Source organism: Chanos chanos, chromosome 2 (genome assembly GCF_902362185.1).
Source record: "Chanos chanos chromosome 2, fChaCha1.1, whole genome shotgun sequence".
Classification (NCBI taxonomy): domain Eukaryota; kingdom Metazoa; phylum Chordata; class Actinopteri; order Gonorynchiformes; family Chanidae; genus Chanos; species Chanos chanos.
The window spans coordinates 55,982,112-55,997,529 of record NC_044496.1 but is presented as its reverse complement, the minus strand read 5'-3'; the positions used below and the strand labels follow the sequence as shown (position 1 = coordinate 55,997,529).

Here is a 15,418-nt window from a genome sequence, read left to right as displayed (position 1 = left end):
CAGTGACGCTCATAAGGATAACACACGGACTAACTAAATGGTTTTATAAGGAGTTGCTCTTAGGATTGATTTTAATCTATGTAGCCTCCACGGGGTAATATATAATTGACTGCGGCCTCTGGCACAGTGTGGTACCTTGCCCCAAACAGCATGTTATTGTTGTGTCCTAGAAACACGATTGTTGGAGTTTTGGGTTGTTGTTATCCAGCCCCTTGGTGCATAGGTGTATCTTAAGTGTCTGAGATCCCAACAGCAGTGAAGGTCATTGAGTCAGCAGTGAATGGTTTGCCCACTCTGAAAAACTCAGCATCCGTCCACCTGATGAAGTTCTGACATGCTGTGTTTTCAGTTTTCGTTTAAAAAACATTGTGGACACAAACAGTGAGATATCATGTCATATGTCTGTGAACAGAGTGTTCTTGCAGGACTGAGAGGGTTAAAGTGTGCATCTCCTGTGGAATGCATTTAAGGTGAGGTGTGTATTATCATGTAGGCTTGAATGGGCTTGAGGACCCAAGAATTTAACCTTTCAGTTCAGGTCCTGGTGTCTTAATTAGTGAATAACTCCGTAAATGGCTTTAAATAACAAGGATCCCAGGGGTCAAATCACATCCCTGAAGCCTGTTTCTCAGCTAAGAGAATGAAACCTTGAAAAGGACAACCCTACTGTTAATAATCTGTAAACAAGTCCATTACTTTCTCTCAAGGAAAATGTAGTCCTTACGTAACATTCATTTCTCAACAAAATTTAATTCCTGCCAAAGAAGTCAATGCTTCTGCTTTCATATTCAACTGAAGGACACATTTCTCAATATTAACATATTGCATATTGTTCTGAGCATCTTGCAATGTCTCTTTTGGTCTTAAGGGCACAAAAAATATATATATTTTAGCTCTGTATGGTAGCAAGATCATGAATAAATAAACAGATGTCAGGGAGAACGGTTTGCAGCTGTGGTGTATAGCATGTTTTAGCTACAGTCAACTTGTCTCTCAATTTCTAATCCAAACAATTCATACTGGTCAAAATATGTTCCATCGCAACGGTAGAAAATATTCATTTCTTCCTCGTACAACTGTAATCATCAACAACTCAATAAGCTGATGACACATTTGTGAAAATTTGTAAAAACTCCATTACCCAAGAGTCTACCAATGTTTGTAATGTATTTTTATGGCCTCCAGAATATTTGGCACGCTCTCCTTAAACCTTGCTCTTTTTAAGGATCTGTTGCTGCATAGCATATCTGTGTAACTATGGAGCTGTCATAGTAACAATGACTGAAAATTTAAAACGTTAATAAGCTTAGAATAAAGCTTAAATCCCAAACTCATACATTTTCATAGGCATTTGTAGACAAGGCTAGCTTTGGTAGCTAGTCGCGGTTACGACAATCTAGCGATGCGTGATAATATTCTTATCTAATGAGACTGAACAAATACCAGATCACGTACTGAATTTGTTCCAGAGTAATGTTCTTGAATTAACTATGTAGAGTCCTGTGCAGAAGAAACGCATACTGCCGAATAAATGGGTTGTAAAATGTCAGAATGAATTGAAAAAGCATTTTTTTTATTTTAGATGACTCACTGTACAGCGTAACTATCACATTATGCAGCAAAAGAAGGAAACTGTTCTCTTCTTGACCTCAGTACAGAACTCTGTGCCAGACTGTAGTCATAGACTTGGAACACCAACATTCTCTCAGTCAAAGGCCTCCTTTTATTGTCAGAACATCTGGAACTCCTACATAATTAAGTTCGGTCATATTAAAATAGTTATCTAGTGTCAAGTTTGGTGAAAGTATGTATGTGTGTATTGCACATGCATTTAATACTGGCCACTGGTTTAAAAAAAAAAGAAAAAGAAAAAAAAAACCCTTAAGCCACATACATAAAGGATGGAATGTCTCCTTTATGTTTTCATGTCACCAGCTGAGATGTGAGATTACTTTAACAGATCCATAACTCCTTCACCTCCCTCCCCAACCTCCCGTTCTCCCTTTCCCACCTCCACTCCATTCTGCTCCACAGCAATTGCATAAAGAGGTCCTTGTTGTCCGGATCCGTGCGTGGAGAGCATTCAAACAAAATATCCACTTTTGGTTTTTAACAAATTGTAATTACGATGTTTGTAACATTATGTCATAGTATGGTTTTAGAAGAAACATCATTCGAAAGATTCAAGTAAAAGTTGCACTGGAATTAAATATGAACAGTTTTCTAACTATGAAACCTTATAACACTATACTTTATGTGTCTCTTTCAATCACTTCTAGATCTAACATATGCCAAAGACTAAAATAATAAGTATTAAATGATTTATCATCAAAATGCCATGCTTGGTTTTTAGAACATCTCTCTGGTCTGTGTTTCATTACACAGCAAAGACGTCTGGTTTCAAAGCCTGTCAGATATGAGGAATTGGAGAAAGAAGCATTGCTTGAAGTTTCTCTCAGACACGGTCTGTGTTTCAATGCCACCTAGGATACTGTTACACAGTGAGGGCTTCTTACTTTCAACGGAACCCACCAAGCCACACCAGTGGGAACTCATATCTACGCTACTGCCTGTACAGTCTTGCGCAAAGACATCATATCTGTTCATTAAATTGTTATTTTAGTCTACTGTCAGGTATTTATCTCCAGAGCGGGTCTTGCCAAAGCAACCAGAAGACGGATTGAGATGGAAAATGAGAGATTGGAACTACACATTTAGTTAAACAAGGTTTTTTTTTTCTTCTTCTTCTTCTTCTTCGGGAATAATTTCCACAGAGCCCGACCCAGTGTCAGGTTTGGGGGGGGGGGGGGGGGGGGGGGGGGGGGGGGGGGGGGGGGCTATAAATCTGCAGTAACAGCAGCTAAAAGCCTTGCTTGTTCCCCTCTACGCTGCCATAATGGACCATTGGCCGTATGGTATTTTGTTGCTGTTTGCTTCTTCTGTGACAGTGAAGTTCAGAAGACACTGCGCAGAAATGGCAGCCATGTCTATTTTAAAGTTTTAGCTTTTTCTTTTACCCTTTCTGTAAAGTTCATCAAAGTCTCATGGCGTTCCTTCGGTAGCTGATGCACATGCTACGGTTCCATGCTGCATAACATGTTGACATATGAGTATGAGGACCAGGGACTTGATGAAGCTCTAATTATCCCCTAACCCCTGCCTGGATCTCTGGAGAAACCATAAAAAAAGCCCAGTAGGGATACAGGATGCTGTATGTTGTGGTAGACTACAGAGATAGACATATCTGCCACGTCAACAACAATAACATACATTAATGCACACGTGGTCACAACATTCCTTCCATCTCTTTCTGAGGTCCCCGCTGAACTCTGAAACTTACCAGAGGGATTTAAGACCGTGGCAGTTAGAACTGTGTTTCTCAGATAATAATCAAAGAGTATCTTTCTCGCTCCCTTCTGTCAAAGGCTTAAATTAAGCCTTCCCATATGAAAATATTTAAGGTTTAATACCTTACTTCCACATGGTGTGTATAAACTTTGGCCATTTTTTTTTCACGGCAGGCAAGATATGGGTAAGAAGGTAGGCTTAGCAAAACACCATGAGTCACCAGATTGAATTCTTTTTGAAGGTCACTCTCGAAGGTCAAAACAGTATTTAGCCAAAGACTGTTGCTGTGCCCCAGAGGAAAACTAAACATATGTTTTAAGTACTTTAACACCCATGAGTCCAATTGCTTTACTATATCTTTACTCAAAACAAGCATGCAACAGCATGAAGACATACAAAAACGACAAGAATTCCTTTCCCCCTTAGATCCAGATCCAGAACACATCATTTCAAATAATAATGAAAAAAAAAAAAGTAATTTTATACCTGGTTTGTTTTATGATGTTATGGTTCATCTACCTTTGAACAATTTTGGAATAAGTTTAGAGTGAGATCCTTTTCACAGACATGGCAGCTTCTAATTCTAAAACAACAGACGTCAAGATCGCAGTCAACGCCAGAGCAATTGCAGCCTTGGTCACAAATAATCACAAAAGCAAAGAGCAAAATAAATCAATTTTAAACAGGCAAATTTTTATTGAAAATGTTTTTGGGGTTTTTTTTTCGTATTTTTCTATTGTCAGTCCAACTGTGAGTGATTCTTTCATATTCCCAGTTATTTAGAGGGCTGGGTAAATATTATGAGTGGAGTTGGGCCAGTTTCATAAAATATCCGCAATCCAGTAAGGTTAAGGGAAAGATTCATTTAATATTATAGGGTGATTATTAATCGTTCTCCTACTGTGTGTGTGACTACATGCATACCAAAGAGGTTCCAGTTTTCACAAGGAAAAAATAAATAAAAGTGAACAACATAAATGAAATATAAGATTTACTCCCCACAAACTGAAACAAGCCATAGAATTGACAATATCATCTAATTGGCAAAGCTGTCTTTTGTATTTACTATTGAGAGTTAAAGATGAAATATGGCATGTTACCTTGTCGAGGTCTGTTTCTTCTATTACTTTTTATGGCCATGTCCAACAGGAGCTGCTATGGGGCCTTGTGTTTAATGTTTAACTCTGGTCCAGCCAGGGAAGCACACATTCCTCTGCACCAGGTCCTCCTACCGCCAGGACACAGTGACAGTTCCTTTGAGTATTTATGCATATCAACACCTCATAATTATGTGTAAAAGCCCATAAACATTATAATGTGATTCTGTTTTCATTAAAGAAAGATTTTTTTTTTGTTTTATCTTTGTGTGCCTTTCCCCCTTACAGCTACTCAGAAATATCAACCAATTTAGATCACATAATGTAGGCCTGCCTCTATTTCTTTCTTTATTTTTTCTTTCTCTCTTTCTTTCTTATAACCTCCCTTGATTGCCCTTGCAAATTAGGAAGCTGGCGTTTCAGTTTGTATTCAAACATCCTCTGTCACATGTGGGCTTTTCCATATCAAGCCACAAGGTTCAAGGAATGGGTTACCTTCAGGGGAAACAATTAAGTGTGTTTTTTCCATTTTCCTCAGGAGCACCAGAGGTCTCCTCACTGTCTGGCATTACTTCCTGCTTCCATGTTCAGGTTAACTGCAGTTAGAAAACAATTTGCGTTTCCAGGGATACAGCATTAGTTCTAGACAAAATAAAACCTACGGAACCACGCCTCATTCGTTTGCTTTAGTTACAATACACAACATGATTAAGAACTCTGTTTCCAGAGCCAAAATACTTAGAAAGATGAACTTATTTCTGTAAGAGGCCCAGTAATGTTCATTATTAGGCCATAAGTTGGCTGTTTGAACAGTTGTAAAACAGGTGGCTTTGTTTACAAGAGTAAATTCATGTGGTTGTTGAATAAGTTGAGCGGAATCCTTCAGATAAACAACCACGGAACATTCCTCCTGTCCTGAAGCTCAAGTGAATCTCCTGGAGCCGTTGAAAAAATGGACATTACGCATAAAACCGGACGTCGGTTAATCCAACACAGTGGCCTTGTTGTTATTTCCTCGCATTTTTTCATCCAATAGCTGATTCCTCTTACTGTCTGTGTTTATTCAAGACCTTAGCGTTTGGAATTTGTGTGAGAGAGTTGCCTCATCCATTACGACTGCGAACAGTGTCCAAGAACATATTTTTGGGTGAGTTCAGCATCATCACTGCTGCATCATATACAGATAATCATAATTAATACAACTACTGCTATTACTACTGCTACTGCTATTACTACATCCGCTAAGAAGAAAAAGAGGAAGAAGAAGAAGAAGAAGGAGAAGAAAAAGAGGAAGAAGGAGAAGAAAAAGAAGAAGGAGAAGAGGAAGAAGAATTGAAGAAGAAGAAGAAGAAGAAGAAGAAGAAGAAGAAGTAGAAGAAGAAGAAGAAGAAGGTTCCCTGAGTCTACCATGATCATTTTCACTAAGTCAGTTTGCTGTATGGATCTTGAATAAATGGAACTGATGGGAATGCCTTTGTGAAATGGTGGAAAGGGGCGGTTCCAATGGTGATGCTTTGTCACTGACATCAGATCTGGTTACTAGGGCAGATGTCTCAAGGTCAAAGAGGTCAACAAGCCTGAAGAGATGCATTATGAGGTCTATTATTCTAAGTTTCCAATATAACATCCCTGTGGTAACTGCATGGCAAAGTTCAAAGTGTCCCACTATATTTCACTGGACAGAGACAGAGCCGCCATTCAGTGCTTCTCGCTATTGAAGACATTCGCGGCGAAGACCTCATCATAGTCGTAGCGTCACAAACTGGTGGTGACGCAGATTTGTATATCCTTCATGCATATCCGTCTTATGCATGTCCCGCGGTGACTTTTGCTAGCATGTACCTCCTCTCAATGGTGAAATCTTTTGTTAGTCCACTGCACACATTTTAAAGAAGGAGAATGAGAAAGCAGCAGGCAGCCAGGCAGGAAAGCTAAGGCAGGCAAGGCATGCTTTTATGCTCCTCACACATGGTTAGGAGAGACTGGGGTTGTGTCAAGATGACATTCCAATGTGGCGTATGCCCACTCTAGGGTAACACAACACAGACAACTGTCTGCATAGAAGATGACATCAGTTGCAGCAACCAGGAGATTGTGAATGAAAAAAAAAAACAAAACAAAACAACTGCCTTAGGAGAAGGAGATGGAAATCATAAAACACTGTGTCAGCAGATGGAAATCATTATTTATATTTTCTATGATAGCATATGTAGCACAACACCCCAATCGTAGATAGGATTAAGTGTTGATTAGTTGTTTTACTTGTTTTTTTAAAAAAAACAATAGATGTATTGGCAATGAACATTTTACAAGACACTTTCAGTATAAATTCACAAGACACATGGAGTAAAGAGAACATTTTTTAAGATGTTTTATTTCATAACTGTTCTTACATTAAAACTGTGACAGTAAACATGGAATAATGTCACCTTTGTTAAAATACATACTGAAGTTTAACATACTTTAATACAGCTTGAAATCATCTGTGTTTTGTCTGCACTTTCTGACTGTAATACAACTACTAAAGGACTTTTTTTCAACTCCTGTCAAGCCTAAAGAGATGTTTCACAAAATATCACAGGTGGGTGAGTTCTAAAGATCGATATGGGTCCTCTTAAGGGTCCTCGAAACTGGCTTTTTCCACTTTTAGAGGATTTCATCTCTGTTACTATTATGTAGTAACAGCATCTGCAACAGTCTGTGCTGACATGCAAAGTTGCTTTATTCATGAAACTCTCGAGAATAAACTTTGATCTTTCTTTAATACAAATAAGCCATTTGCTCCTCATTGAAATTTTCCATAAACAATGGAAAAACAACAACAACAACAACAACAACAACAACAACAATATTCCCTAGGTTTTGCCTGAGACATTTTCACAATGCCATATTATTGTAATTTCACTTCTGTGCAAGCCTCCCGCTCAAATCGATATGTCACAGCACAAACTAATGGCTTATAATCGTTCATGACTTATATTAGTTAGTCCCATTAATATGAATTCTTTTGTTAAACGAGCTTCCGTTAAAACCAGTTTGGCCGCTATACAGACATCAAAGAGCTAACAGTAACCTTCATAATAGCGTAAATATTGTTAAAGTTGTGGATTCTGTATGAGACATCCTTTAAACGTATGTGTGGGCCTATAGGATCTACGGATGGACCTCTCCCTGGAAAGGATGCGGGCAAAACCGACGCACGAGCCACAGGAGTATCACGGATCAGCTGACCACAATAAAGATGGCTTACATAACAGCAGGCTGGATGAAAGAAAAGTAGTATGACGCCGACAGAAGGTGGAGGAGCAGAACTGGAGAGTCACGGAGAAATCGGAGATGCTCTGTTGAATTCCACCCACCCCGCATGGTCTGAATAAAATAGCCAAAGAGGGGGAAAAAAGCGCCGTGCGTCGGACAAACATGACACTTGATCCTCTGGTACATCAGCGAGTCTGACTAAATGAACTCGTGCAGACTGCCCCACTTGAAAAGCGGGATGTCGGTAACTTGATGCCTTACCTATATAATGCTCTCTCATCAGTGTGACGAGTGATACTGAGCCCATTAACAGATGCCGGTTATACACCTGCTACATCCTACATCAGGTAACTGTTAATCCAACTGAAATTTTGAAAAAGAGAGAGAAAAAGTAAGGGTAAATGCTACTTGACACCATTAAAACACTTTTTTTCATCACCTGTCAAGCTTAAAGAGCAATCAAAGGGAATAATTATCGACAGCAACGTGAGAAAAACGAACTTATGCGAGGTGGGAGTTTAGCACTTTCCCGTTGATCTACACGATACCCGGCACAAGAGGGCAAGATGCCAGTTCAGATCCCGGACGATAGCGATTTCGCCTCTTTCAAAGAACAATGTGAAAACCACGATGGATGGATAGCCCGCTACAACAAAGGAGGCGTGACGGTGTGGTGCCGTGACGAGGAGAGCAAAACAGTGCAGAAACTTAAGGCAAGTGCGGTTTATGTGTTTCTGGCTTTATAGCCCAAAATAATCCTGCATTGCGGAAACTGACCAGACCTTTATGGCATAGTCACCGTGCTCTTCCAAACAGTTTTTTTTTGTTTGTTTGTTTGATTTTGTTTTTGTGCAGCTTATTTATGTTGTTTTAATGCAAAGAATGGTTATATTCTGTAAATATAATATACAAGATGAGACTACTTCTTCGCGGTCTATGACGGTGAAAGGACGAGCAGAGTTAGCGCACATATTTGACAATGTCATGAGATGCAATCTCGAAAAATGGAAACGTAATAATGGTAAGCCTTTTTGGTTCATAAAGTTTAATTTAGTTGTTTTTTTGTTTTTGTTTGGTTTTTTTGCAAGCGGTTGCCTGAGAAGTGTGACATCAAATCCATTGCCTTACTAATAGTTCAGTAAGCAGAAAAAAAATAATAATGAAACCAATGAATGAAATAACCTCCCATATGTGCTGATGACCAATCAGGATGGTTCTAAAGTAACAACGATCTTAACTGAGCTATAAACGGAGATACAGAGCCCTCACAGGACTGACACCACAAGCAATATCATTGTATCTGCAGTCCCTCAGTTGAATGAGCAGTGGCTACGGCTACACCGCAGGGTACCATGTGTTCCTTTGCAGTGCTTGCAAGTCCTCAGTAGCCGCCTACAGCCTACTGCGCACTTTTCAGCTTTCTGCTCACCACGCACTCTGGGGGCTAAAAAAAATTGCTGAAGTATATAGTAATGCTTTATTGGAATAGTATAAGTTGTAAATGTACTGTGTGACAGATTCAGGGCCTCAGGATCTCACCACAGCCTCACAATGGACCACAGCACATTATGTCAAGTAAGTGTGGGAGAAAGAAAGGAAAAAGAAGAAAAAAAAACCAAACCCAAACCAAGGTGTAACGCTGCAATAGTACTGGAACAGCTATCGGGAAATGTTACATAAGGTTTAGCTCCTTAGAGACGGGAAGTCAATCTTTCAAGTCACTTATTTCATTTCAGGGTTTTTTTTTTTGTTTTCCCTTTAAATCTGCATGCCTTAAATCTGAAACTTGGTGTTTTGACGTGTGCTACGCCTCAGTTTTTAGGAGTATAAAGTTTTAGTTTAAAGCGTATGAACCAGTAGTTGCCGCGCACCCCCCACCCCCCCCCCCCCCCCCCCCCCCCCCCCCCCCCCGTTCCATCCCACACGCCCACCTCCCACACCCCCCTGCCTCCCTCTGAATAAACAAAACGCGGCCTGTGCCACATCAGCTTCATATAGAGAGCGCAAAAAAAAAAAAAGTCTGGCCCCATTTGGAAGGATCTTAGAAAAACAAACACGAATAAGGTTATGTTCTGTCTCCGAGTGAAGGAAAAGACCGTGCAGTAAGGGCCTAACCGGGCCGGGCCAGGTCCGACTGGACCGCCAGAACTTCACGCTCCGCAGTCTCAGAGAGATGAAAGGCTAGTCCCCAAGGTAGGCTGCACTCCCTTGAGACGTGCTGAAAAATTAAGAGCGGAAAACCGTGGTAACGGTGAGCTCGGATGAGGAAACCCGAGTCTCTCCCACTGGCTCGTGAAAGGGAGGGGATGTATATTTGTTTGAGAAACACTACGGTTGACCCCTCTAACGCTGACCAAAGTTTGCTCCTAGGAGCGGAGCCATATGCAGAGGTTTTTTTTTTTGTTTTTTGTTTTTTTTAGGATGGTTGGCTTCATGGTCAAGCCTGAGAACGGTTCAGACCACCGGGCTTTTTATCCACAGGAAAGAAAGAAAAAAGAGAAAAAGAAGGAAAAATAAAACAAGTTGATAGATCCCCTTCAATAATTCAGGTAACGTTCTGGGCTAACGATGCGCCTCTCTCTCTCTCCATGAATAATTGAGTGTTTGCAAACCTTTGACGAAATTCCATTCATAGGAACCAAACTAGAATAGGTGCCATGGAACCCAGTGGAAATGAGGTGCAACTGTTCAGGCTTGGGGTTGAGCAGTGGGTTGTCGAATGAATTATTTACCTGACGTCGGAGGCAGGGACGATTGGGTTACACGCGTGTTTGTGGCTGTCATCCCGTACAATATCTGATCACATTGCAGCTAATGTACGGAATCTTTCTTGAGTCACAGATCCGTGCAAGAGGTCTTAACAGATAAGAGCTAAGAGTGGAAAATAACCCAGAAGGTTCCACCTGTTCCACATGCTTTTTTACGTGGGCCTTCGTCTCAATTAGATATCGTAATCTTTCCCTTGTGGACCGGAATCATGTAATATTTCATCGACTGATGAAAACTACTTTAAAACATATGTTTTAAAAAAAAACCCAGATAGATTCATTGGATGTGAAAATTGAATGGCATCTGGTATTCATCATTGCTATGGTCATATGGCTCCTCTCTGCATCTGTATAATAGCAGTCTGCCTCCAAAACCTGTAAAACCTACATCTCATAAGCACACCAGCAGGACCGGAAAGCTCCAGAGAACCATCATCACTGTTTTATACGAAACCTAAAGTTTGGATTTTGGATCACTGTGAAAGACCTATAAAATGAAATAAACCTAATTTAAACGAATTGGTCTTTTGTTTTTTGTTTTTTTTTTGGTCTTTTGTTCCTTTTCAGATGAAAATCGTGTGCAAGGACGTGACGGCGGAAACGCTCTACGATGTCCTGCACGATACGAGCTACCGGAAGAAATGGGACACAAACATGATTGACACCTTTGACATTGGGAGACTGACTGTAAATGCAGACGTGGGATATTATTCCTGTGAGTCACATACACTCAAATCTACCCCACAGAATAACTTCTCTCACACTCACCTCAAACTGAACTTTAAAGCTCAGCATTTAGTCTGCTGAGCCTTTAATGAAAGAGAGGAGAAGATATTGATGCGTGAATCATATAATGTATTTTAGCGTATTAGCCAGCAGAGGAGTCAATACAGGTAACTGCTTGTGAATATCACCTCTTTGCAGGCAGCTTTCTGGTCAATTACATCATGTCTGTGACTCTGTAGTCAGCAGTACATGAGCCTTACAGAGTGTGAGGAAAGTGGACCATGATTATATTTCAGTCAGAGTTAACTAGAGTAGTGCTAGTAACAGTTTCATGATAGCAATATGAAGACTACTTACCTCAGCACCATACTGGCAGTGTTTTAAAGATTTCAAAGTCATGTGCGTGCATGGTTCAGAAATCATCTGCATTTTTGTCTTTGAAAGCAGTGGAACCTGTTTTTACTTAGAGATGAGAGTTTGGAACAGTTCAGCTGGGAGCTTAACAGTGTGTCACTGTTCAGCGGAACTCGTGTGTTGTTTTGTTTTCATTTCTCTTTTTTGCGTTGTCAGGGAAATGTCCCAGTCCTCTGAAGAACAGAGACTTTGTCACCATGCGCTCATGGCTTCCGCTGGGGAAGGACTATCTGATCATTAACTACTCTGTCAAACACCCGGTACGTCTGTGCTAACACTCCACCACTGTGAGACGTTAAAAGGCTTTCTGGGTCTTCTTGTTGGCAGGGCCGGGTTTTACAGGGCCAGATCTGTGTAAGTAGGCAAGTGGGCCAGCTTTCTCAGAAACTGCAGCTGGTTTAAAGGAGAAGACGCTCAGAGACGGTGGCAAAAGTCTGGCTGGGGTATCAGGTTTGGCGCAGGGAGATTCAATCCTCATGTCGTAATGAATAATTACATGTCCTGAGTCAAGGAAATTTATTCTCACTGGCTTTCTCTCTCTCCTTCCCTCTCTCTCTCTCTCTCTCTCTCTCTCTCTTTCCCTCTCTCTCTCTCTTAATTCTTATGTCATTGGGGAGTGTTTCAGCATTACTTTCCTATAACCAACCCACCTCATTTTGGAACATAATGGTTGAGTTAATATGGGATCAGAACCAGTGTGTGCAGCTGCATGTCATGTTTCCCCAGTGCAAGACATGCAATTAAAAAGAAAAAGAAAAGAAAACTCCTTTTTTTTCCCCCTCCAGCAATATCCACCAAAGAAGGACTATGTAAGGGCTGTGTCGTTACTCACAGGATACCTGATCCAGTCCAGTGGAGCAAACGGCTCTACTCTGTACTACTTAACTCAAGTCGACCCAAGAGGTGAGCTCTTTATATCTATATGGCTCTGCATATTCAAACTATACAAGGAGCAAATACTGTCTGTCAAACATTTTCTGAAATATGGTTGCATTAAAGCTTTGATGTCTATTTGGAAAACCTTATATAAAGTGGAAAAGCAGATTACTGTTCATTAAGAGGAGAAAGCCTATATTCCAACTGTTTACACATCACTTACACTGCTCAAAGCCCCAGTCACTTAGGAAATACTGCAATGTACACAAATATATGCCTGAAACGGAGTCCTGGGGAGATGTTTGCCCAAGTATGTTTTCTTTAAAGGCTACAATCCCTCACTCTGCAGTCCTTAGACTGAGAGAGAGAGAGAGAGACAGAGAAAGAGAGAGAGAGAGAGAGAGATGGAGAGACAGAGAAAGAGAGAGAGAGATGGAGAGAAAGAGAGAGATGGAGAGACAGCGAAAGAGAGAGAGAGAGAGAGAGAGAGAGAGAGAGAGAGAGAGAGAGAGGAAGAGATAAAGAGGGAGAGAGATGGAGACAGAAAGAGAGATGGAGAGACAGAGAAAGAGAGAGAGAGAGAGATGGAGAGACAGAGAGAGAGACAGATGGAGAGAGAGATGGAGAGAGAGAGAAATGGAGAGACAGAGAAAGAGAGAGAGCGCTTTTTCGATGCTGTGCTTTGAGTATAACTGCAGCATTTTTTCTCTCTTAGCATTCTTCCTCTGTAGACCTCTTTTTTTTTTTTCTTAGTCATAATCCACTGATCCCACTGTAGACTTGTGAGGGGGCAGAAACGGCTTTGATTCCCTTAAATAAACGCTAGCCTGAGACATAATTTATTTCTTTGCTGATGTCATCTTTTCCTTGTTGCCTGGAGCCATCCCTTTGATTATTAATGTCTTCCGTTGCTATGACTCACCAGCTGTTTGTAACCGGTGGGACAGTGACTGTCCACACAGTCTTACTGTAGGCTTCATGTATCTCCTAAAAGACTGACACAAAGGAACTGCTCAGTGTCACGCAGTTTTCAGAAAAAAATAAAACAGACTTTATTTGATCACTTAGTAGTCAGAGTAACTCCAATATATTATTTGAATGTTGCACCACACACACACACACACACACACACACACACATATATATATATATATATATATATATATATGTGTGTGTGTGTGTGTTTGTGTGTGTGAGTGTGAGTGAGTGTATGTGTGTGTGTGTGTGTACCATTTAATAGATATATCATTTTGTCCATGTCCACAGGTTCTTTACCCAAATGGGTGGTGAATAGAGTCTCCCAGTTTGTTGCTCCAAAGGTAAGATTTCTTGCGGGCTGTGAAAATGTGTAGTTTTTTGTCTTTACTTTTATTTATTTCTTTATTTATTTTTGGTTGTGAAAATGGTGTGTCCTTAACTACGCCAGGACTTTTTCATGTTGGGAATTCACATAGATCAGAGTCAAAATTAAGAACACTTTTTTTAAGGGGTTAAACCAAGGCATTCACACATACCTAGCAGTTCCATTCATAAGGGGATTTCTAGAAAGCTCAGAGGTGCAGAGCACGATTTAAATGCAAGATGTTCCCATAAATTGCTTGGTTTTGCTACCACCTAGTGGTCAAACAGAGTAATTACCAAACAAAGTTGTCTCACGTGGCAAGACATTGCATTGTGCTCCACCTCTCAATCACACACTCTGCTGTACACACTTTGTTGTACTTGGTGGCGTTAACAATGGACAATTGGTGATTCAGAAAAATTGGGACAATGAGTCTAGTTTTTGTTTTGGATCCCCTCTCCTCTTTTCAGTGATTCATCTCCAGCTCTATCAATACATTTTCTTAATCACTCCTAAATATGAAATTGTATCCTCTACAAAATACAGACAGACATTAATAATTCAACATCTGGATATGTGAGACAACAAATAAAGTTGCTCTTTATGTTTTCTGTTTGTTGATCATCTTATGTAACATTGAATAGTCTTCCTGGGGGGGGGGGGGGGGGGGGGGGGGGGGTGTCGCAGAAAGCAGGTTTAGTGAAAACTCAGAGTTAGTTAACTCAGAGAAAGTAGTAAACCTCCTAATAGAAGAGCCCTATAGCTTCATTCTCCTAGCAAAACAAAGCCATAGGGCTCTTCTATTAGGAGGTTTCCTACCTGCTGTGAGTTCACTAACTCAGAGTTTTCACTAAACCTGCTTTCTGGAATACCTCCCAGAACTCTTCAGTGTTGCATTAACTGTTTACACTGTCCTACACTCTTAGCTGCCTCCAGTCAACAGTGAACCTCTAGATTTAACAAGCACTTGCTACCTTTTCATCCACAGGCCATGAAGAAGATCTACAAAGCCTGCCTGAAGTACCCGGAGTGGAAGCGGAAACACAACCCTAACCTGAAGCCGTGGATGTACCCGGAGCAGAACACGCTGCCCTGCATTAACGTGGCCGACCTGAGCGTACAGAGGGCGGACTCACTGGAGAATATTGACGAGAGTGGTCTGACTGAGGAGAAAACGCAAAACAACAGTGATGATGAGGAGACCTAAATTCACACCACTCAGTGACTCTCTGTGACAGCATCTGTGTGTGTGTGTGTGTGTGTATGGGTGTGTGTGTGTGTGTATGGGTGTATGTTTGCGTGTTAATGTAAGTGTGTAACAAAAAAAAAAAATTATACATGCACATGTTCTGATGAGTATGGCTCGTTTGGTTTTATGTTGTTTTTCTTTGTTTTTCTTAGAATCCTCTGTACTGTACTTTTCTCTTTTGATGAAAATGCAATATTTTTTAGAGATTTCCTCTAAATGTTTTGCATGCAAACTTAAACATCCTCGCTATCTCTACATTATCCACACGCGGCAACATGTAAATGTTATGCAAAACAGAAATATTGACTTAATCAGCTCGTAGTTTTTAATTCTGTTTACA

At 40.6% G+C, this 15,418-nt stretch overlaps 1 protein-coding gene across 1 annotated transcript; it reads left to right on the top strand.

Moving 5' to 3' along the window:
• Positions 1-8,269: 8,269 nt before the first annotated feature.
• Positions 8,270-15,036, top strand: stard15 (StAR-related lipid transfer (START) domain containing 15). Its single transcript, XM_030766476.1, has 6 exons — positions 8,270-8,416; positions 11,039-11,186; positions 11,768-11,871; positions 12,397-12,514; positions 13,754-13,806; positions 14,818-15,036. Exons 1-6 carry the CDS (start codon positions 8,270-8,272, stop codon positions 15,034-15,036), a joined length of 789 nt encoding a protein of 262 aa, XP_030622336.1.
• The last annotated feature ends 382 nt before the right edge of the window (positions 15,037-15,418 follow it).